The 24,144-nt window shown below is 40.2% G+C and overlaps 2 protein-coding genes across 2 annotated transcripts; one reads left to right on the top strand and one right to left on the bottom strand.

Moving 5' to 3' along the window:
• Positions 1–2,866: 2,866 nt before the first annotated feature.
• Positions 2,867–8,127, top strand: mrps18a (mitochondrial ribosomal protein S18A). The gene is made up of 6 exons (XM_003440829.5): positions 2,867–3,061; positions 4,306–4,337; positions 4,623–4,727; positions 4,825–4,948; positions 7,419–7,491; positions 7,589–8,127. The coding sequence occupies exons 1-6, from the start codon at positions 2,914–2,916 to the stop codon at positions 7,731–7,733; spliced, it is 627 nt and encodes a 208-aa protein (XP_003440877.1). The 5' UTR covers positions 2,867–2,913; the 3' UTR covers positions 7,734–8,127.
• Positions 8,128–8,213: 86 nt separating this feature from the next.
• rsph9 (radial spoke head component 9) lies at positions 8,214–12,389 on the bottom strand. Its single transcript, XM_003440835.5, has 5 exons — positions 11,851–12,389; positions 11,570–11,738; positions 11,186–11,315; positions 10,187–10,333; positions 8,214–8,471 (listed from the first exon to the last, which is right to left on the bottom strand). The coding sequence occupies exons 1-5, from the start codon at positions 12,075–12,077 to the stop codon at positions 8,311–8,313; spliced, it is 834 nt and encodes a 277-aa protein (XP_003440883.1). The 5' UTR covers positions 12,078–12,389; the 3' UTR covers positions 8,214–8,310.
• Positions 12,390–24,144: the final 11,755 nt, after the last annotated feature.

Below are 24,144 nucleotides of genomic sequence, written 5' to 3'. Positions count from 1 at the left end.
TGGTAACTTAAGTTCACAAATCACATCAGTCAGACAAAAGTTACACACAGTGCACAATAAAGCCAACACGCACACTTACACTCACACTTTCACTGTCACTTACACTTCCAGTCAAATGTTTGGACACACCTTCTCATTCAATGGTTTTTCTTTGTTTTCACGACTATTTACATTGTAGATTCTCAGTGAAGGAATTACGGAATACGGAATTTTGTAGTAAACAAAAAGTGTGAAATAACTCAAAACATGTTTTATATTTTAGATTCTTCAAAATAGCCATCCTTTGCTTAGATTACTGCTTTCCACACTCTTGGCATTCTTTCCATGAGCTTCATGAGGTCGTCACCTGAAATGGTTTGCCAACAGTCACCATCTCGTTTGGGTGTAAGTCAGGTGACCAGGTGGCCAGGCCATCTGGCTCAGCACATCATCACTCGCCTTCTTGGTCAAATAGCCCTTACACAGCCTAGAGGTGCGTTCAGGCTCATTATCCTGTTGAAAAATAACCCATCTGGTTTGCATTTAGTTGCAAACCAGATGGGATGGGATGGCGTGTCACTGCAGTGGCTGTGGTAGACATGCTGGTTCAGTGTGCCTTCAATTTTGAATAAATTCCCAACAGTTTCAGCAGCAAAACACCCACACCATCACACCTCCTCCTCCATGCTTCACGGTGGGAACCATGCATGTAGAGATGATCCATTTACCTTTTCTGCAACACACAAAAACACGACGGGTGGAACCAAAGATCTCAAATTTGGACTTGTCAGGCAAAAGCACAGATTACCACTGGTCTAATGACCATTTCTTGTGTTTCTGCAGCCACTTGAACCCAAAGGTCTGATTTGTGCAGTCTCCTCTGAACAGTTGATGTAGACATGTCATGTAGACATTTATCTGGGCTCTAATCTGAGGTGATGTTAATTTTGCGATTCCTGAGGCTGGTGACTCGGATGAATTTCACCTCAGCAGCAGAGGTGACTCTTGGTCTTCCTTTCCTGGGGCAGTCCTGATACGAGTCAGTTTTGCCGTAGCGCATGATGGTTTTTGCAACTGCACTTGGGGACACATTTAAAGTTTTAGCAGTTTTCTGGACTGACTGACCTTCAGCTGTTAAAGTAAGGATACACTGTTGTTTCTCTTTAGCTGATTAGTTCTTGCCATAATATGAATTTTAACAGTTGTCAAATAGCTGATGCTTCCAACCCCATAGTAAGCCAAGAAATTCTACAAATTCTACCCCGACAGGGCACCATTTCTGATGACTACATCATGAAGCTCATTGAGAGAAGGCCAAGAGTTTACAGGGCTGTCAACAAAGCAAAGGGTGGCTAGTTTGAGGAATCTAAAATATAAGATATATTTAGAGTTATTTAGCATTTTTTCTTTGCTACATTATTCCATATATCTTGCTTCACATATTTGATGTCTTCAGTATGAACCTACAACATAGGAAGTAGTAAAAATAATAGGAAATAAAACAAACATTAAATGAGGTGTGTCCAAACTTTTGACTGGTAGTGTACCTTTCACCACACCTGTTGTTCTTTGCTTTTTTCTTTTTTTTAAAAAATTTGAACACTCAACATCGATCTTCTGAGTTATCACAAAGGTGACATATGCTTGGATTGTTCAACCAAGGACCTGACTTCTAGTGGTCAGAACTAATTTGTCATTCGTTGGGTTATTTTGACCTCTCTAAGACAAACCTATAAGTAAATAATAATAAGAAGAAACATTTTAATAGAGAAAATGTGCATTTAAGACAAGCTGATTTTTTTTTATGTAACACTTATTACTAGCTTGCCTTGAAAGCTAGAACTTACAATGAGGAAAGTTTTTTTTTTTTTAACTTATCTCATGATGTAGGAGCAGTTAAGGGTTTCATAAAGGTCTTTTTTTGGAAAACAGATAAAGCCTAGAGATAATGCTTAGAAAACAGCAAAAAAAAAAAAAGAAAGAAAGAAAGAAAGAAAAATGGACAATGGCATAGTGTTCAGATGCTAACGTTATCAAACATCAGATACTTTATCTTCCTCTTTATCTGTCCCCATACAGTCTACCTGTATCTTCTGCTTTCTGCTCAAAATGTTTTGCATGTTCTGTACAATACTTGTGTTGGTGTCTCTCATACTTCTACATCTGATGAGTGCGGCTTGGATAGAGATGGCCCTATCTCTAAAAATCTAAAAAACAACATCAAAAGGATAAAAGCATTGAGGGGATCCCAAAACACATGATGTGGTTTAGACTAGGCGTTATTTTTCCTTCCTCTGGAACATTGAGTTTAAATCTTCCTTGAAGGCAATTGACTTGTACTGTTATACTCGGCCTCTCTCTGGGTTAAAAAAATATCTCTGAAGCACGCTGCCCCGTTTTGCTGGTTTTCTCCTGTGTATTAGATAAATTGCATACATATCAGCGTGGCATGTCTTTATTGATTTTTCTCTTGTGTTTAATTTTGCCTGATATTCTGCTGCTGTGTTGTTTGTGGGTTAATCTATTAGATTTCAATCTCAGATTGCATTTTGTCATCCTTTGAGGCTATAGGCTTACTTTTCATGAAGGTTCATAAATCTATGAATTAATCTCATTGGACTTGAAAATTAATTTACTTTTGGATATAAAGCTTTTATAAAAGTTGCTTATTAAAAAACAACAAGGTTATCCAAAAGTAACAACATATACAGCTTTTTTAAGTCAGTTATTAAAACAATTAAAACGAACAAATGTCATACACGAACATGGGAACAAAAATGTTCAATAATGTTTCTGTAGTTGTGTAACCTGTGGGATTTTCCCTTTTTTTGTCCATCTTAGATGTAATAAGCGGTTTTCGCCATCGGTGTCGCTCTTTTATTCTCGCGAGATTAACAGACAGGAAGGAACGAAGGAGAAGGTCAAGAATTAAACATGGCAGCCCGCAGTGTGTTCAGGTCTCTCTGGACCTCATTTGCGGGCTTAAAAGTTGAATCCAGAGGCACCAACTTGAGTTCTTTAAGGACGATAAATGTTCCGCAGCTTACTGCTTTAACTATCCAGAAAAGGGGGATTCGTCAAGGTGAGACTTGTGTGCAAACGTTACAGCTTTAGCCTGTCGGTGGGATAACTAGCATGTTTTCCTAAATACACCGCATGTGTTTCATTTCCTATCACTTAAAGGACACGCTATTCTCCTGTTGTGTTTTCCAATAAAGAAACAATACATTAGAACCGTTAAATGATGACGACCACATCTGCATGACACATCAGTCGGCGGCGTCTGCAGGTGTTGACTTTTCAGTTAACTTTCCTGAGGCTTATGCTTTATGCACTGCAAGAACTTCTGAAACCTTTAAGGCGCTTCTTTTTTCAGCTTTCTAACAAAGTTATAGAAACCATTAAAATAATTTTAAAATGCCAGTAAGCTTGCGGCAACGTTGAAAAATCCACATTTTACCAAAATCGAAAACACTAAGCCTAACAACATATTCTAATACAGGTACTACATTCATCAAAACCAACTACAGATCAACTCTGTGTCATGATTATTTCACAAAATTGTCTTTTTGACAGAATTCAGCACGTGCATAAATATTATATAATATGCATTAATATAAAGATTAGTGGTTCATTTTTAACAACTAACTTTATGTTAGTTAAAATGAATGAACTTCTTTCATTTTCGAAATTAAAGGAAATTATAGATATCTAGTTTGAATTTGGTAGACCTAAGACGGATCAAACGGAGGAAAATATTACTTTGAAACTAGTAATGTAAAGATTTTAATATTGCATTGTAAGAAGTTGTAGTCATCTGTTCTCACCTTAGAATCACCTTAGAATCAAGAAATGCAAATTTCTGTAGCTTTAACCAGATGTGTTAAAGCTACAGGAATAGCTTTAACAGTTAATGAAAATAGTTTGAAAGATCAATTCTGTTAATAGTTTTGGAGTTAGTAGTTGAACGAGTAATATTGATTGTTGAGTAAAATGGAAAAAGCCCTGTTTATATCTGCAAGTACAGACTAATAAAACTCGAATCTAGGATTTTTATTGTCAGTTACAATGTCAGTGTGGAAACCACTTTTGTTTCCACTATGCAGTAGTTGGCACTGTCACCTCACAATGACTGAGTGGTGGTCTGTATCTCTGTGTTAGCCCTGCGACAGACTGTCCAGGGTGTACTAGAACCTATCACCCTGGGCTCCAGCCTCATAGCGTCCTACTTTGGAATAAAACAACATTTAATACATGAATTAGTGAAATTCAACTGCAAAATTAAAACGTAACGTAAAGTCTGATGTTTCATAATGTCTGTTGCAGTGTTGGAGAAGCAAGATGGTAAAACAACAAATGTAAGTAAAGTTCAGAACTATTCAAAATTTCATTGTTGTGAAGTTAAATAATTGCATAACTGGTTTTGAATCATCACTGTTTTGGATAATTACACAAAATATTTTGATGTATTTTAATAAGGCCTAATATAAATACGTAATAAACTCTGTAACCAGCAGTGAGAGACCATGTTGGAGTTGAGGAGTTTTATTCCGCACTTGTAAATAAATAACATATGCTATTAGTATAATAAAAATGCTTTGATTTTGATAAAGTAACTGTCATATCTCTTATTTTCATGTTAGATTGAAGGACAAATTCTGGAAGTTCCAGTCGGACCACAGCCTCCAAATCCCACAGCCAAGTGTCCAATCTACAGATGGAATCTGCAGAACAAATACAACTACACAGTAAATACTTTCACTGTTATTAGTGACATTATTATTAATTTTAGTGCATTAGCCTGATTTTCTTTCTTTTCTTTTTTTTGTATTTTTCCCTTCCCAGGATGTCTTGTTGCTCAGTCAGTTCATCAGGTCAGATGGAGGGATGTTGCCCAGGAGAGTCACTGGTCTCTGTCCAGAAGAGCACCGCAAGATTGCCATTTGTGTGCAGATGGCTCACAGAGCAGGTCAGTGGAAGTCCTGCTGTTGTGCTTTAAGTTTTCAAGTTACCCATCGATAGCACCTCCACAGCTCTAGACACGTGTCATATATCATGAAGCCTCCTTGTACTTTCTTTCCACCTGCAAGTGGGTTCTTTAGTTTACTCAGATAAAATAAACACAAAGATTAATAGCCACTTTGTCTGAGTCTATTTTTATTGAGCTTGGGTTCAGCAGAGTGACTTTTATATGTCCTTTATTTAGCAAGGTAAAAAATGTTTGACAATAAAAATGGTCTTTTTCAAAAGTGATGTAGCCAAGAGGGCAGCAAATTGTAACAAATGTAACATAACAGTTATATAAAGACATTTTAAGAGGCCAAACAGGAATGAATTGATTATAATGTTGGTGCAGTAATGCAGCACTTGCAAAACAGGTCACAATAAACAAAGGAATTCAGTGTTTGGCAGTCAGTCATTTTTTTAAGCACGGCAGGGGAACAAACTGTGTACACTGATCATGATTTTCATACTTTTCCTGAGCCCATCAGAGTATTTCTGCTGCATTAAACACACACGAGGGCCAGAAGATCACAGCATAGTTAATTCTTGGCTTTTTCTCTTGCTTTGAGAGATTTCACCTGAGTACACAATTGTGAAACCCCTCTAAGTCTTTCTCCTACAGATTTATGTGCATTTTTTACGCCCAGTCATTATGCTGACTTGTTGCTAATGAATCTAATGAATTCCTAATGAGTGAGATATTCCACCTGTTGGACCCTTCCAACATTTTTCCTGTTTTAATATAAAACATTGACATAGTCATTGTGATGCTACCCACTATTTTTCAGAGCTATCAGTTACCTTATATGGATGAATACTAGCAACATGCATTACTATATAATGTTTGTTGGTAATTCCATTAAAGGACAGCAGAGAGTTGCAGTTCAGGGAGTCCTGTTATTGGAGGGGGAGCCTAGCAGACACTGAATGGCTCTAGCTGCCTATGTCAACAAACACAACTGTGTCCTTAACTCCAGTATTCAGGTGGATGAGTTGTTTTAAAAACAAGTCTAGTCATGAAATTTCCTCTCTACTAAATATTCCACAGTTAGTATTATTATAATAAAGTGGAAGTGATTTGGAACGACAGCAAATCAGATATGAACCGATAGGCCATGTAAAATTAGAGTGGGGTTACGGGATGCTAAGGCACTTACTGCACTGAGGTCAAAACAACTTTCTGCAGAGTACTCACTACAGACCTCCAAGCCTCATGTGGCCTTCAGATTAGCTCAAGAGCGGCGCGTAGAGAGGTTCATGGAGTGCGTTTTCATGGCCGAGCAGCTGCATCCAAGCCTTACATCACCATGCTGTCTGGCAATCCGATGGACGAGTCTGGGTTTGGTGTTTGTCATGAAACCAGTACTTGGGTGACTCCATTGTGCCAAGTGTAAAGTTTGGTGGAGGGGGGATTATGGTGTGGGGGTTGTTTTTCAGGAGTTGGGCTTGCACCCTTAGTTCCAGTGAGAGAAACTCTTGATGTTTCAGCATCCCAAGACATTTTGGACAATTTCCCTCTCCCAACTTTGTGGGATCAGTTTGGGTTTGACCCCTTCTGGTCCAACATGACTGCTCACCAGTGACAAAGCAATGTCTAAAAAGAAATGGATGAGTGAGTTTAGTGTGGAAGAACTTGACTGGCCTGCGCAGAATCCTGACCTCACCCGACAGAACACCTTTGGGATTAGAGTGGAGACTGTGAGTCAGGCCTGGTCGTGAAACATCAGTGTTTGACCTCACAAATGTGCTTCTGGAAGAAATGCCCCAAAATTCCCATAAACACTCTTAAACCTTGTGGAAAGCTTTCCGAGAATAGTTGAAGCTGTTATAGCTGCAAAGGTTAGGCCGACGTCATATTAACGCCTATGGATTAAGAATGAGATATCTCTCGAGTTCATATGTGTGTGAAAGCAGACAAGCGAATACTTTTGGCAGTACACTGCATTTTCTTTGTACTTTTTAAAATCAAGCACAAATAATTTTTCAAACTTTTGTGCTCTGTTTATACCTTCATTTTACAAAGCATCCCAGCTTGTTGTGAAAGGTTTGTGGATATGAAAGGTTTGAATTTGACACTGCCTAAAGACAAAACATTGTGTAACCTGGACCAAGACATGATAGTAGGGTTGTAAACTTGTTCTTGTTTGTTCCTCAAGTCTTTTATTCATTATAGAACAACCTGGATTTGTCTGCTTCATGTGTTTATCATCTTCTACACAGATGATAAACACTGTCAGCTGTAACATTACATTAAATGAAAACTGAGCAGTAATTTGGTGACTGTAATGACAGTGAGAAGTAAATCTTAATGTGTCATCGGTACATTATGTCTTTATAACTGTCTTTTGAGAGTTTGCAACAGTATTTATTTTTTTTAATACAAGTACTGAGAAATTGAAGTCAATAAATGCATCTTGTTATTTTGTGTGTTCAAGGTCTGCTTCCTGACCATAAACCCAAACTTCCAGATGGCCACGTCCCAAAGAGACCCAAGCCCAAACTTAACAGGTGACACATGTATCTATGTTTGTGTATGCTTTTTTTCAGCATTTGTATCCAGTGCAGTGCAGTTAATATTTCCCCTGCATCTCTGTTTGTTGTGCAGATACCTAACTCGCTGGTCCATCGACTCAGTGAAACCCATCTATAAAACTGGACTGAAATGGTGTAAGAAGCGCATGCCTGTTGGCCACCCAATACTAAAGAACAATGTGCGTTATGGTGTCAAGCCCTTGTACATAAAACACTGAAGGACCAAAAAGCCTGACAGATTGGTACAACTGGAGGAAAGTGGGTGGGCCCATTTATTCAGGGATGAAACCACCATATCCCTGACTGTTAACCTTGACCGTTGTCATACAGTTCTGAGAAGGGGGGAAACAATTCCTAAAAGCTTCATCCATCTGTGTTTATTCTAACTTTTGTTTATTAAGCTGAGTCACTCTTTTAAAGAATCACACTCAGACCCACCCGACACCATCTATTCTGACTGTTGCTTTTCAAAAGAAAAAGACTCTTGAAGGAAACCTGCTGACAACTTAATGCAAGCAACAACCTGATCAGTGTTACAGTTTCAAAGTAGGTGGTATGGTGAGTGTGTAAACTCAATGCAACACAGATGTGCAAATAAAATATGTGTGTTTACTCTGCCTCTCAACATGTGTTTACTGTGTAGGCACGGCTTTTGTGAATTGGAAGTAAATACAACAAAAAGTCTGTAGACACTAAACTGACTGTACCAACCTAGTTTTATTTGTTTTATAATACAAGATCTTAGCAGATTTTGGTTTTGTGAATTACTGAGAGTATCCAGCTTGAAAAAAGCTTTTATAGCATGAAAGGAAGGTCCAAATTCTTGGTCCCGTCACCTATGTAGATGTATCCATGCTGTGGTGTCATTGGCACGTGGTAGAAGGTCAGGCCGAGCCACAGCAGGCTGCGAAGCACACACACTTTTCTTGCGAACTCAAACTGAAGACTCCAAGATCCTAAACACAAACACACAAGACTTGTAAACAGTTAATAGTAAAAACAGGACGCTGCTAAATTATGTTCTCCAACTGAACCGTGAAGCTGAGCTGAAATAAAGGCTAAACACTAATCTTTGGAAATCTTACACTATTCAGCCAGAGGATACACCAATGAATCATGCTTTTGTGCTTTTGATGTCTATAGTCTAACCCGTTTGCCAAGTATGTTTGGGGTGTGACCATGAACGCCAAGAACCTAGGGAATTGAAAACAATAATTTAATTGGACCTGCTACTATGAAAACATGTGATTACATAAAAGAGTTTAAAGGCCAATTTTTAAAAAAAGTTGCAACTTTCCCGTTTCTGGATTTAATTTCAAAATATGATGCAACTAAAAGTAAAAAAACCCCACGTCAACAGCATGTAATGTGCGTAGCAGGAGGAGAAACAAACGTAAATCAGGAGCTGGAAGCGGTTTGTGGGATGGTTAAGGAAAAGGGGGAGAGCCCAGCTTAGGGTCTCAGAGGAAAGCACCTGTCTTTTGGTGGAGATACATGATCCTGTTTTTCCCCCAGTGTCCCGTTAAGAAATGTTAACTCTTTATCCTTTCAGGCAGGAACATGCAATCCGCTGCAGTGAGCGTGGCACTGAAACAGCTGTGTGCTGTCTGCTTTAGACATGATGCAGCTGACATCCGCATCAACACAAAGAACACACACCAACTTGTACACATGTGGAAGCTCTCTGTCAGACATCTGCTGCATGTTCGGTTAAGGGTGCTACACTTTTTTTTTTCTCTCTCTCTCTCTCACACACCCTGTTAAATCCAGACACTCACTCTTTACATTCACTCTGGTCTGGAGCGTATCCAGTCGCTAACCTCGTAGACATGACTTTGCATGTCTGATTTCACATTATTCTTTGCACAGTGTTCACTGTTGATGTTTTCCTGCTGGGTGTGATAGTTTTTTTTTCCAATAATGTGCAACCAGGATTATCATGTCATGCTTTCTGCTACATTGCCACATAATGATAGATGGTAGTAGTCTGTAGACGATATTATGGTTTGAGTTTGACTCCCATCCAAATGTGAGAAAATTCCATTAATCATGCAACATCAGTTTGGTTTTTGGTGGTCCTGTTTTACTGGTTTCTCTCCTGGTTTTCATTTTCCTCTCTCCCCTTAGGAATTGTTTATGGTAGAAGGCCAAAATCAAATTAATGTGCACTAAATCCTGTACTCAAAGCCCAGATATTCCAAATCCAAAAAGCCTGAGTGTCAGACCAAAGCATATAAACTCTGGGTAAGCAGACACAGGGAAATTCTTCTAAGCATATATTCCCAAAAATCCTTCCCATGTGGCTGGTACGTTAATGTCAGACGGTTTTAGAGGTTTGTGTTTATTGGTAGCCTCACTTGACCCACCGTTTTACTGGTAAAATTATGCAATTTGTTTCCACTTGGAAGAAGACCCTTATGGTTTTCAATCAGCTGAATCACCACAAGCATTTTGTGTGAAAATCACCCCTTGTAATGTAGCATGGGAAATGGAGCACATGTTAACATCAAATTACCGACCCAATTCTGCTGAGAGATCAGTTATAAAATAAGAGCAATTAGCAGAAAATGAAATACTTGTTAAAAACAAATCTTAAGACCTGCACTGTTGAATTTATGCAATGAAAAAATTATGTGACATGTTCAGGACAGATAAAGCTCTGTAGTGTCACCTTTAGGAATGTCATCACTGAGTGCATCCAGATAGTCCATTGCTGGGTTCCAATCTCCCATGTCCAGGATAGATTTCTTCTTCATATTTTTTGATTGTCTTAAGTGAAGGAAATTGTCAAGCTTCCTTGCTTCTGCCTCAGAGAGACCTGAAGAAAAATCACACAATTTTTCCTATGTTTTACAAAAGATACTTACTACAAAATACTGTATGTGTTGTTGATAAATGCAATAACGTGTCATTTTGTCCACTCCATATAAAAAAGATGTTTTGAAGGTTCATCATTATGTTGGCCCAAAAGTAACATGAAAAGGAATGACAGAAACAATGCACGTGTTTTAGTAGGCAAAAGTCCGGATCTGTACATATGCAGCTTTTAATGATAGATCTGATTTCAAGAAAATTATTTCATGGATCTCTTGGCTGGAAAGGACCACAGCACTTTCTCCAAAGCCATCTCTGAATCATTCAATCAGGGGCGATCGTGGCTCAAGAGTTGGGAGTTCGCCTTGTAATCGGAAGGTTGCCAGTTTTAGCCCCGGCTTGGACAGTCTCGGTCGTTGTGTCCTTGGGCAAGACACTTCACCCACTGCCCACTGGTGGCGCCAGTGTCTGGCAGCCTTACCTCTAAGTGCGCCCCAGGGTGGCTATGGTAAGCTACAATGTGTGAATGTGTGTGTGTGTGAATGGGTGGATGACTGGATGTGTAAAGCGCTTTGGGGTCCTTAGGGACTAGTAAAGCGCTATACAGGCCATTTACCATTAAGATGTTGACTGGAAAACTTAAGACGAGCCAGTCACGTGCCTTCTTGACTTGGGGAACCTTGCAGGTGCTGCAAGGTTTCGATCCATTACAGAGTATTGCGTTACCAAAGCTGTTCTTGATGACTGTTGTCCTCCCAACTGCCTTCAGATCATTAAGTGACTGTTCATTTCTTTGTAAGTCAAGTGAAGCAAGGGGATCAAATTGTTATTTTCCTCATAGTATATACATATTTACCACCAAAGCTGCGGTTGAGCTGGACAAGACCACGTGGACTCTTGATGAAGGCACCACGAGGCACCACAGACACTTCTGCATCGATCTGATGAACGGCCACTGCCAGTCTTTTTTCCTCAGTTACTGTTATCTGTAACCAAGAACAAACTGTCACTGTAACCAAAATAAGCCAGAAAAAGAAGAAGGAAAAAAAAATCAGTGAAAAACCTCTCTTCGGCATTTGTCTTGATTGTTTGTTTACATTATGTTCAATTTGGTTGCATGTACATTCTTGTTTGAATTCGTTGCATCATCGAACACTGCAGTAACACTTATTGGAACAGGAAAACACTTCATCCTGTAATTCAACTTGCCTTCTTTCTAAACGGCACTGATCACACTTACCACTGCCTTCTCATTTACAGGCTCATTTCCCTCTCCTTGCCTGTGGATCTCTTGATGTTCATACACAAATGAGGGGTCTCCCATGAAGCGACCCTTTGTAGCTTTGGACACTTCCTCTATCATAGAGTCTGACGCAGGGGGAAGTAGGAACCAATCCATGCAATTCAAGCTGAAGTTAACACGACAAAACAGCAGCCAAATGGTATTTCTCACGATGTTAAATAAATGTACAGTGGTTAAAATAAAAATTTAAAAAAAGACACTTGAGGCGGATGTCTTACCTGTACAGGTTCTTTTTGTCTTTCATCTCATCTTCACCTCTCCCCTGAGCAATAAAATAAACCCCATTAATTCCTAATATTTTACCCCAAAACAACACTCGACTGAACTTGTAGTTTTTCTTCAGGAGCACTAAGGAAGACTCCAGGGCGGTTCTTTGCTCGGGGGTTAAAATATGTCCACTACCGGCAACGAGCTCCAAAGAATAATACAACGAATTTGAGTCCATTATGTAACAGATACACGCTTTTACAAAGTCGTTTTCAATAAATTAACGTGTTTTTTCGACTACTTGTTAGCTAAAATAACAGCTAAAAAGCCCTACAGGTCGTTTCTTTGCACTCTAATGGCAACAAACACAGTTGCCATGGTTACGCAGGGTTATTTTGCTCATCGTGTTTATTTACTATTTTCAATAAATTTTTTCCCCAAGTGTGTCGTGCCTCTACAGGACATAACGGTTAAAACAGACACGAAACATAGTTCATGTCGGGCGTGTTTGCTTATGATGTTTCCATAAACCAGACCACGAGCACTGACGTCATTAACTCAAGTGTGTGCGTGCCAGCAGCGGGTCGGGGTGAAGCAGGCGGATAAAGTGCATAAACGTATAAATGTCAACCTGTCTGAATACTGTCACGTTTGTGCAGGAGAGAAGATTTAATGAAAGCTTTCCGTCTTAACTCTTGAGACAGGTATTAACACACAAAAACATGTCGGAAGACGAGCCAAATAGACTACTGTGTCTTGGCTGCTGGCGGATTGATTTATTTTCTGTACAAGCAGCAAGTAAAAGTGTCTTAACCGAAACTTTACACAGGGCGTCACAGAAGCCATTTTTACTCAGGTGTTACTAATAACATTAAATTGGCCTCTGTACCTAAATAGAAAAACATCCTGTCAGCGTGAATGCTTTCATTAACATCTGGTCATGCTGCAGTACTGTAAAAAGCAGGGGCGATTTTAGCCCATTTTGGGGGGTGCTTCAGCACCCCCAAAATGAATCAAAGCACCCCCAAAGATTTCTTACTTTTTTTGGACAATATTTGCTGTCTGTGTGACACACTGCTAAAAATATAAAAACCATACAGTACTTGGTTGAGACATAACATTTTAACAACAAAAGTATAGATAACACCCCCCCTCACAAAATGGTTTGTTCCAGCTCGGCTCTCCCCTACTCTGGCTCTAGCGCAGTTGCTGCCAGAGTGGCTGAGACGCAGCGGAGCGGAGGTGTAAGTGCCTGGCTTAAAACAGGACATATTAGCTGCATTTAACCTGCAGTTACTCTTTATGTAGTTAGGTAGGAGTCATAACATGTTTCTTTTTAGCTGAAAAACATTACACCAGGTAACCTCCAGTGTTGAAAACATGTTTTCCGACGATGTTTGCTACCCTACAATCCGTCCTGCTCTGTAGTAAAATCAGCGACATTTGACCGTCCAGTTGCTCCCACTGACATGTATATAGCCAATTGAAAATCTAAAACTTAAAATTGTCTGTAGTCTGCTGTTGTTACCACTGTCCTGTTTGAAATGGATACTAACTAGCTAACTGACTGAATGCCCATTAACCTTATAACTCCTGTTGTGTGTGTGTGTGTGTGTGTGTGTGTGTGTGTACAGAGAGACAGTCAGGTTCATAAGGGATATAAGGAAGTTTTTTCAAAAACAGGAGCCACATTCAGGTAAAAGTGTAAGAACAAATGATCCGTCAATAAAGGATAATGTTGGATCAGTGTTTCAATATTTATATCTTTTATTAGATGTTCATGTGGTTTGGTTATTTGCCTTTTGGTTGAAAGTAGACTGAGAGAGGACTTTTTGTTAGTGATCTTAATGGTATTTTTTCATATTAATGTAATTTTTCATCTAATTGAATACAATCTATTTGTGTATGATTGTCAGTCCAAAGAGGGAGAGAGGAAAGAGGGGAACGTGAGGAGAAAGTACAAGGTCAAGAAGAACCAGGTAAGAAAACAGACAGGGAACAGTGACAGGCACAACAGAAACTATTAAACTGACGAAGAAAAAAAACCTGATTTTACTCATACAGTCTGGAAGTTGTGTCCTCCCTATATTAAAGCTGCTATACAGAATCTGCAAAACAAACTGGGTTGAAACATTTTTGACCCTCTTTAACAACATTCCAACATAACATTATCATTGATTGGGGAGATTAAAATTAATGATATATTTTTATGTGGTTCAGCCACAACTCTACTAAAACCTCAGCCAGTAATAGGTAGGCCAACATTTGGACCGTCCAGTTGTCTGTATGACTGCCGCAGTACAGTATCAGAAAGTGCCAAACAGCCCTGGTGGAGTGAGGAGCTGTAAAGAGAAGCAGATGCTCTGTTTATATTCTAAAAGTGTTTTAAGCTTGTTTCAAAGATTCTGTACAGCAGCTTTAAATGTTTTCCAAAAGCACACATACACTTACCTTATCAATGTTTCTCAAACTTTTTACAGTGTGCACCACCTGAGAAAAATGTCAAGCTCTCCCAAGTACCACTATGAAAGCATGACTCATAAATCTTACAACACAAAATTAGTATTATTAAATTAGTAAAATTAGTATCTGCAGTAAAGATTTTTATTTGTAATAACTTATTCTGTTTTGGGAGTGTTTTTTATGTATCTGTATTATATTATACACACACATTAAAAGTGAATCTCTGTCCAAAAAATGCACTCAGTTTACTTCTTACTCAGTATGAGCATCATTCATCATTTTCCCCCAGTAATTAAGTTTAGGATATGTATTTTTTTTTATTCCAATCCATTCTTCTTTTGCAGCATTTAAATAACCTTTATCAGATTTGATGGTTTTGTTACAGACTTTTCAAAAAAAGTGTTTTGCCTTTCTTTCTCAAATGTGGGGATTAAATTGTGTTAAAATGTACTAAACAGTGATGTCATGTTTTGAGACGAGGACCCAGGCACAGAGAGACTTGTTGAATTTAAGAATCATATGATTTAAGAAAGAAATTTGCAGACTTACACAGAGATGGTAAAATTATGATGACTGATAACGGAAATGAAGACAACAGACGATGAGGACAGGGAGGAACAGGGGTTTAAATGCACCAAGGAGACAGTCAGAGGGAACTTGGGACAACTGGAGACATTTAAGGATGCAGGGACTGACAGAGACAATGAAGAAGTCTCATTGTGACGTGTAAAGTTTATTTTGCCTGGCTGGGCAGCTCTCTGGGTGCTCAGCACCCCCAAAGCTCTGATCCTAGAATCGCCCCTGGTAAAAAGTATTGTAATATGGCTATTAACATGTAAAATGGGTACATTTGGTTGGGGAAAAGTGCAAAAGGTAACTTCTGCCCCCCCAAACAAAGCAAAACAAAACAAAACATGAAGCCAACATGGAAATGGGGCAAGAACTGAAGTATGACTAAGTGCCACTAGAGCACTCACCCAGCAAAGATTGCAATCTGGCCCACTGAAGAGTTGGAAAATGTGAAGAAGGGTATAGATTTTGGACTTTTTAACTGTATTTTGATAAATATTACAGCTTTATCTGCTGATAAAGAACAAATTGGTCATTTTCTCTTAACAAACTCTCTATTTTTTAATACAACACAGCCTGGGAAATATACTGCCAGAAATATTTTCTGTAATTTTACACATTTGTTTCTTACAGTTTAAGCCCAAAGATTTGTGCTGACAGATTTCTTACATTTACCATCGCAGTATTTCAATAGCATGTAGAAAACTGAGAGATACTGGTAAAATGACACTTCTTTCTTGTTATTTTGTGATATCTAAAGGGATTAAATGTGTAGTGTTCTTTACACAGACAGAAAAGCCAGTTTGGTCCATTATGTAAAATCAGTTTGATGTTCTCTGTACTAGAGGCAGGCTCCAAAATGGATCAGATCCACAAAGTCTAGTGTTAAAATGTTCAGTTTAACAGTATTACAAAGCATATTTACAGTCTTAACCTCACATTTCCTCCACTGTTTAACATGGCAAATTGGGCAAGATTAAAACACACAATTTTTTTGTTAGTTTAAAAAAAAAGTTTTTACCATATTTTATTCTTTTACATATGCTGACAGCCTCTTGCAGCTTGCAGCACTATTCCTGGACATCTTCACCTTTCTGCGCTCATTCCTGGCTGAAGAATTGTAAAATTTGTTGCTTCTATAGTTAAATAAATATTTGGTACGCTACTAAATATTTACTATCATATAAGTAGGGCGAATGGTGGAGAGATTTTCTTTTAGAGCCATGACTTTAGTAAAAGAAACAATAAAATGCTGAAAACAGCTGTTTACACACGAAACTATATTATTGGCAAATTGTGTAAATAATCCCCATCAGTGTTAAATTGATTAGTAATACTGCTGTAGATGTTTAGAAACTAGCACTGTGTCATGTTAACTGTATGTACCTACAGCAGGATTAAAAATATTAATGAAAAATGAATCTATAAATAAACCTGGCCAACTTGCTGGTTATATTATACTGGATGTGCAGCTTGAAAAGTGCAAGCTACAGCTTTGGTGAGTGAAATTCTAGTCATTTAGTAGTCCTCTACTCACAATGACTTAGCCAATACGACTGCATTGCACCTGTACAGTCTTTGAATACAGATTGCTAACCAAGTTAGCTATCCTGATGGATTATCACTCAATCCTCTCATTTGTATAAGTTAACCTCTAGCTGGAAAAAGCAACAGGGCGGAATGGATGGGTTTCAATGGTCCAGACCAATCTCTCCTGTTTGTATTCTGCTTTGCCTCTGCAATCTAAGAGAGAAAACTGTGACTACATTTCGTTGCGAGTGTACTGTGTGTGGATGGTTGTAAGCGTACAATGAAAGTCCATTATTTATTTATTGTTCGGAATAGCAAAGTGACTTGAGCCCTGCTGTCAAAGTTGGTTGCTAGTTCAGTTCAAATGGTCTGCTGCCGACCTGTTGATGTCATAGTGGCTACGTCCTTTATTTATACTGTCGATGGAAAAGACCAAGGACAATTCCAGGTTTTCTAAATGGTGTGTCACAGAGTTCAAGAATACAGCTCAACTTTCAGGCTCAATTGCCCTCGTACGGATGGTTTTACATGAAAAGTGGCATGGCTTTGCAAAACTAGCCTTTTGACCTGTTATTAAAGTATGGCTCGGGTCACATTCCTACTTAATTGTACAAAAGCATGCATTATATTATTGGGTCATAATCTTTGTTTTATTAATGTGTAATGAAACAAAGACACATTTTTAGTAATGTGTATCATTTTGAAGTTCGACACAGGTATGATTCTAAAGCAGGGTGTAATATAGGATATCATATTACTATATTTATATTTTAAAATCCATAAAATAACAAGTACTTGAAAAAAAGTATAAAATAAATCATAAGAAGTCCAATAAATGTAACAATAAATCAATTTGGTTTAGACTGTGTTCGCTTTAGGCACTCACTCTCTTTCACCCTTTAAGTTCAAAGAAAGGAAATCATACAGAGGAACCAAACCAGAGACTTTGGTTTGGCAATTTCGACCAAACTATGCATATAATTGGTTAAGCACTATAAACATCTGGTAGGACGCAAGTTTAGATCTCTCTGACTCAATGAGTGATTTGCACATGGAGAAAAAAGCAATGCTAGGAAATCAGCTTAGTGTGATTTTCCTGGGCTCACAGTCATTTTATGTGTATGACAGTTCACTAAATATGCATAATTAGCGATGAGATGTCATCCTTTCATAGACAATATTTCATCACAGCTTACTGGATTGTAAAAATATATTTGTATGGGTGTCAAGCAATTTAACAACCAGGACTTAAAAGTTAACAGACAGTCTCTTCATTTGTCTGTTTCAAGGTCATCAAAGGGCATCAAAAAAGCCAAACACCATTACAAAAAGAAGGTAGAAGAACACTTCTCCAACTCCAACCCCCGACGCATGTGGCAAGGACTCCAGACCATTACAGACTACAGGACCACCAAACCCTCCCCCGCATCCTCTGATGTCTCCTTCCTCAACGAGCTCAACAACTTTTATGCTCGTTTTGACGAGGGAACCCCACAACCACAACCAAAACAGACACGACGCCAGACCACCAACCTCTGACTCTCTCCCCCACCGATGTAGGAGCGGTGCTGAGCAGGATCAATGTCCACAAGGCTGCAGGTCCTGATGGCATCCCCGGGCGTGTTCTCAGAGCGTGTTCTGGGGAGCTTGCAGGAGTCCTGACAGACATATTCAACCTGTCCTTGGCCCACGCTGTGGTACCGGCCTGCTTCAAATCCACCATCCATCGTCCCAATACCCAAAAACTCCAACCCATCTAGCCTCAATGACTACCACCCAGTAGCACTCACCCCCATCATCACTAAGTGCTTAGAGCAGCTGGTCCTAGCACACTTCAAATCCTGTCTCCCCCCCACCCTGGACCCCCACCAATTCGCATACCGCCAGAACAGGAGCACAGAGGATGCAGTCTCCATTGCACTGCACTCTGTCCTCTCACACCTGGACAACAACAACACCTACGCCAGAATGCTGTTTATAGACTTCAGTTCAGCGTTCAATACAATCCACCCCTCACAACTCATCAGGAAACTGACAGTGGCGCCAGTGGGGCAATCGTGGTTCAAGAGTTGGGAGCTCGCCTTGTAATTGGAAGATTGCCGGTTCGAGCCCCGGCTTGGACAGTCTCGGTCGTTGTGTCCTTGGGCAAGACACTTCACCCGTTGCCTACTGGTGGTGGTCAGAGGGCCCAGTGGCACCAGTGTCCGGCAGCCTCGCCTCTGTCAGTGCGCCCCAGGGTGGCTGTGGCTACAACGTAGCTTGCCATCACCAGTGTGTGAATGTGTGCGTGAATGGGTGGATGACTGGATGTGTAAAGCGCTTTGGGGTCCTTAGGGACTAGTAAAGCGCTATACAAATACAGGCCATTTACCATTTTACCTCATCTGCAAATGGTTACTGGACTTCCTGACCAACCGCCCCCAACATGTCCGGCTGGATAACCGCTGCTCATCAACAATCACAATGAACACCGGTGTACCACAAGGCTGTGTGATGAGCCCTTTCCTCTACTCCCTCTTCACCCATGACTGCAGACCTGCTGATGGTTCCAACACCATCATTAAGTTTGCAGATGACACCACGGTGATTGGCCTCATCAGTGACAACGATGAGGCCGCCTACAGGGAGGAGGTGGATCGGCTGAGTGGTGCAACAGAAACAACCTGCTGCTTAACACTGAGAAGACCAAGGAGCTCATCGTGGACTACAGGAGGAATGCTGACCCACATCCACCCATCTACATTAAAGGGACGGCTGTGGAGCGTGTGAGCAGCTTCAAGTTCCTGGGAGTCCACATCTCCGAGGATCTCATCTGGACAACCAACTGCTCCAAGCTGGTCAAGAAGGCTCACCAGCGCCTCTTCTTCTTGAGGACTCTGAGGAAGAACCACCTGTCCTGAGACATCCTGGTGAACTTCTACCGCTGCACCATCGAGAGCATCCTGACCAACTGTATAACAGTCTGGTACGGGAACTGCTCTGCCTCGGACCGGAAGGCGTTGCAGAGGGTCGTGAAAACTGCCCAGCGCATCGCCGGAGCACCACTTCCTGCCATAAAGGACATCTACAGGAAGTGGTGTCTGAAAAGGGCTGGGAAAATCATCAAAGACCCCAGTCACCCATCACATGGACTCTTCACCCTCCTGCCCTCTGGGAGGCGCTACAGGAGCCTCCGGACTAAGACCACCAGGTACCGGAACAGCTTCTTCCCCACAGCTGTCAGACTCCTGAACTCTGCCTCCTGACATCTGACCCACGTTAAACTCATGGACTGAACATACACACACACCCACAACCACTTACACACACACACAATGGACAACCGTACCCTCAAACACACAATAATAACATGGACTGAACCACCACTCACAACCACTAGCACTTTATATAGCCTCTGTAGAAATTATCCACATATCTCACTTATCTTAACTGCACTACTGTATAGTTCTGTGTAAATAATCATTCTGTACATACAATAATTTTTAATCCTACAACTGTTTATAACTTGCATAGTTCACATTTCTGTATAGCTGTATATCTCATATTTCTGTATAGTTTTTTTATTTCATATTTATATCCTGTTCATAGCCTGTACATAGCTTGTACTCACTACAGCCTGTACATACTTATAGTTATAGAATATTCATAACATACTTCATACCGTGTACATTATAACATACCATAATAGACCCATTTCTGTAATATACTTACATATCTATATTATTGCTAATATATATTGTAATATATCTATATCATGGCTAAAGCACTTCTGGATGGATGCAAACTGCATTTCGTTGCCCTGTACCTGTGACATGTGCAATGACAATAAAGTTGAATTCTATTCTATTAAAGCAGTCTTGGCATGACATAATCTAGTGTAGGAGAGGAGGGAAAGGATGCTATGTGTCAGTGTGTGGTGTCTGATTTTTGCCATAATATTGAATATTTACAATCAGTTGTGCTATCTATATTCGACAGTCAAATCAGTTTGCTTTTAAAGGATGATGCAACAAAGAGTTCTTATTTTGATAGAGAGATCAGCTGCTGTGGCTTGGTTTAATCACTTTTTGTAAAACTGGATATTTAAAGGTCAGAATTTTGTGAAGAGACCAAACTTCTTTCCTCTTTAGTTTCTACCGTTATTCTTTTTCCAGAGTTCAAAGTAACTTACTTTCTCTCTGTCTTCTATTTGTAATATAGAGCTGTGGGACATCTTTTGTAGATTACACGGAACAATTAAATCTGTTTTCTCTTTCTTGTGCTGTCAACTCCTTTCATTTACCATGCTGATTCATATCTGATCAGTCATCTGTTTAACAGTCTGCTCATTAAATGTCTTTGTAAATGCATGGGCAACCATCCACCATCCCTTTCACCATGACAATTACCCAGCCATCTTGTAACAATTAACAAAGAGTCTTCATCTTCCAACCAAAAGTGTTTGACTCTAAATGATGATCCCTTCCTGTCTTTCTGACTCTGTCTGGCGCTTCTTTTATTTGTTGGTACTCATACCAGTTTAGTTCTAACAATATATAAACACTCACTGGTCACTTTATTAGATAAACTTTGCAAGCACTGGGTTGGACCCACCTTTGGCTTCAGAATGACCTTATTTCTTTGTGGTACAGATATGTGAGCTTTCTCACATGGTGTAGTATCCTTCGGAATAAGTCATCAGAGTTGTCATAAAGCAGGCGTGTCCAATTCCAGTCCTCAAGAGCTACTGTCCTGCAGCTTTTAGATGCATCCTCGTTCTGACACACCTGAATCAAATGAATGGTTTGTTACCAGGCCTTTGCCAAACTTGATGGCATGCTGAAGAGGTAATCCAATCATTTGATTCAGCTGTGTTGGAGTAGGGATGCATCTAAAAGCTGCAGGACAGTAGCTCTCGAGGACTGGAGTTGGATACCCCTGTCATAAAGGGTTGGATATAGTCAGGAACAACAGTCAGGTCCGCATATTTAAAGTGTGGTGCCAAGAAAACATCCCGCAAACTGTTACGTCACCATCACCATATTGATTCAAGGAGGGTACAGCCATAATTTCATGTTGTACAACCAATTCTGACCCCACCTTCTGAATGTCACAGCAGGAATCGAGGCTTAAATTGATGAGCAGCAGTTTTCAGCCTTCTCTTTTTCAAGTTTGGTGGGCCTGTGCGAACTGTGGCTTCAGGAGTGGCATTCAGTGTGGTCTTCTGCTGCTGTAGCTCATCTGCTTTAAGGTTTGATATGCTGTGCCTTCAGAGCTGCTCTTCTGCATACCTTGTTTGTAACCAGTTGTTATTTGAGTTACTGTTACTACCTTCCCATCAGCTCGAAGTAGTATGGCCATTCTCCTTTGACCTCAAGGATTTACGAAAACATTTTCACCAAGAGAACAGGCCTCACTGGATATTTCTTTTTTTCAGACCATTCTCTGTAAACCCTAGAGATGGCTGTTTGGGGAAATTTCAGCACATCAGCAGTTTGTGAAATACTCAAACCAGCCTGTTTCAAATCAACATGCTCAAAGTCACTTAAGTCACTCAGTTTGAACTCCAGCAGATCGTCTTGAATATGTCTAAATGTCTAAATGCATTGTGTTGCTTTCTTGTGATTGGTCGATTCCATTATTGTATTAATTTGAACAGCTGTTCCTAACACAGTGGCTGAGCATATATACTGTATGTACAGTATATAGAGAGACTCAGCAGTGTTGAAATCACTGGCCCCCTTATTGAGTATTGTATGAAGCAAATCTTGTTTGAGAGACACTAAGCGAACATCGGTTGTTTGGTTTATCCTGGCTCACATCCAGCAGTCTTCGCCAGAACAAGCAGCATGAACTTGGCTTAAGTTACAGAGAAAAACATGATTGGCTACTGTCCAATGAATGATTCTGGACAGTCTGCTGGGCAAATCTTGGCCATGATGATCCCATTGTAGGCCTTTACATTGCCTGACAGCTGAGCTTTCCACTATGTAATTTGTGCCATATGACTCGTATGCCCTTGCAATCCAAGAATGTGAGGGTTTCTGAGTTAGAAACCTCAATTACATACATACACGAAAACAACACAGCAGAATACAGGGCATTGTTTTCACTTCTCACCCTTGCACATATATATTTTATTCTTACCCAGCTGTCATAGCCAATGAGAGAATAAATCCATATTTTTGGTCACATTTATAGTAATTTTTTAATGCACTAATCATTCAATTACCTCCTTCTTTCCATGAAGTAGTTTTAATTTTAATTGCGGGGTCCAGTTCACATCTACAGCAGATTTACTGTAATCAAATCCACCTAATTGCAACTGTATCTCAAGTACACTAGCTTCAGCGCTCACACTTCACAGCAGTGTAGAATTACTGCCAATTCAGCTAATTCAATATCAAATAGAAGCAGTTGGGAGTGTGCGCACCCTGTGAATACTGTGAAAGCATCGTGAATTCAGCCTGGGAGTTAATGGTGGATCCGTTTACTAACAATAAAAACAACTGCATGGAGGATTCATTCGAAAAATGTAAACGCACTGAAGTCTTTGGATTTTCACCCCATTTCTGATCACATTTGTGGTCAACATTTTATTTGCCAAAGGGCTGTAACTCTCAGACCCTTGCAGATGTTTCCTTTCAGCAATCACAAAACAGATAATCAGGTTTTAATTATTACTGCCGTCCATTCATTCCCATGCTCGTCTATTCCCTTGTCACGCTGCATTTCCAGGACTGTGTGTTGGCTGTAACCATCCAAACAAAGGGGCCTCGGTCTGGAGTCACATGCTTCGTCAGCAGCGGTGATTTCAGCTGCCTGGCCCTCCGCCCTTCTGGCTAATGTAGTCCACCAAGAGAAAAGAGAATGAGAGTGGGGTGACTTTTCTACAGAGAGCTCCACAGAGAAGAGAACACACAAGGACGGCCCCTCATCAACCCACCTACTCACCCACACAGACAAAACACACTTTGAGCTTGTGGCTCACATTGGCACCTCATTAGAGTTGGCAGTCTAGGTGGAAGTTTTGGACTTACAGAATGACATGCACGCACATACACACTGGTTCAGTCCAGCTTCCCATTTGGCCAGAGAAGAAGTTAAGACTTGGACTCAAGCGGCCTGCTTCTGTGCTTGTCCCGCTGCTCTGGGAAACTCACCTCCCAGGCGACCAGCGTTGCCATGGCACTAATCCTGACGGACAAAAGATAGGAGTGCCACAGAGCATGATGCTTCCAGGGGCTCTCATTGGTTGGCACCATCCCACGAGATGTTGTGATTGGCCAGAACTGTGTTTATATACAAATTGGAGCAGTCAGAGGTCACTTCCATCGATCTTGGTGGTGACATGAAGGAAATCTGACCCCAAACCCTCAAAACTCTAAATGGGCTTAATTCTTATTTGATACACACACTCATACATGCACACACCCGAACACACACAGCGGCTCTTTCTTAACTTCAGTGTCCTGGGAGTGTGAATACTGAGAGAGAGGGAGGGAAGTGACAAAATAATAGCGTCTGTGGTACACAAAAGCACAGACGTCAACAATACCAAGAATGCTTTTAGGGCACTGAGTTCAACGCTTTACACACCTATACAAAACAGCCAGAGAGGGTTTGGATTAACAGTGGATAAATTGTATTGTGCATGCAAGTACAAGCTAAGTCTCTGCTCTTTCATTTGATGAGGGGCCCCAACAATCTACTCAAACACAGTAATTACTATAATCAATAGGCTTACCCACTCTCCTTAAATT

Source organism: Oreochromis niloticus, linkage group LG15, assembly GCF_001858045.2.
Source record: "Oreochromis niloticus isolate F11D_XX linkage group LG15, O_niloticus_UMD_NMBU, whole genome shotgun sequence".
In the NCBI taxonomy this organism is placed as follows: Eukaryota; Metazoa; Chordata; class Actinopteri; order Cichliformes; family Cichlidae; genus Oreochromis; species Oreochromis niloticus.
Note: the sequence above shows the minus strand (reverse complement) of the source record. Positions and strands in the feature narration are given on the sequence as shown.

Excerpts from the sequence above, each read along its gene's own strand:
- rsph9 (XM_003440835.5), bottom strand. The coding sequence starts at position 12,077 with ATGGACTCAAATTCGTTGTATTATTCTTTGGAGCTCGTTGCCGGTAGT. Across the intron at positions 11,739-11,850 it reads GACAAAAAGAACCTGTACAG|CTTGAATTGCATGGATTGGT; the intron begins GTAAGACATCCG and ends TGTTAACTTCAG. Across the intron at positions 10,334-11,185 it reads GCTCAACCGCAGCTTTGGTG|GTCTCTCTGAGGCAGAAGCA; the intron begins GTAAATATGTAT and ends ATTTTTCTTCAG.
- mrps18a (XM_003440829.5), top strand. The coding sequence starts at position 2,914 with ATGGCAGCCCGCAGTGTGTTCAGGTCTCTCTGGACCTCATTTGCGGGC. Across the intron at positions 4,949-7,418 it reads GCAGATGGCTCACAGAGCAG|GTCTGCTTCCTGACCATAAA; the intron begins GTCAGTGGAAGT and ends TGTGTGTTCAAG. Across the intron at positions 7,492-7,588 it reads CCCAAGCCCAAACTTAACAG|ATACCTAACTCGCTGGTCCA; the intron begins GTGACACATGTA and ends TTTGTTGTGCAG.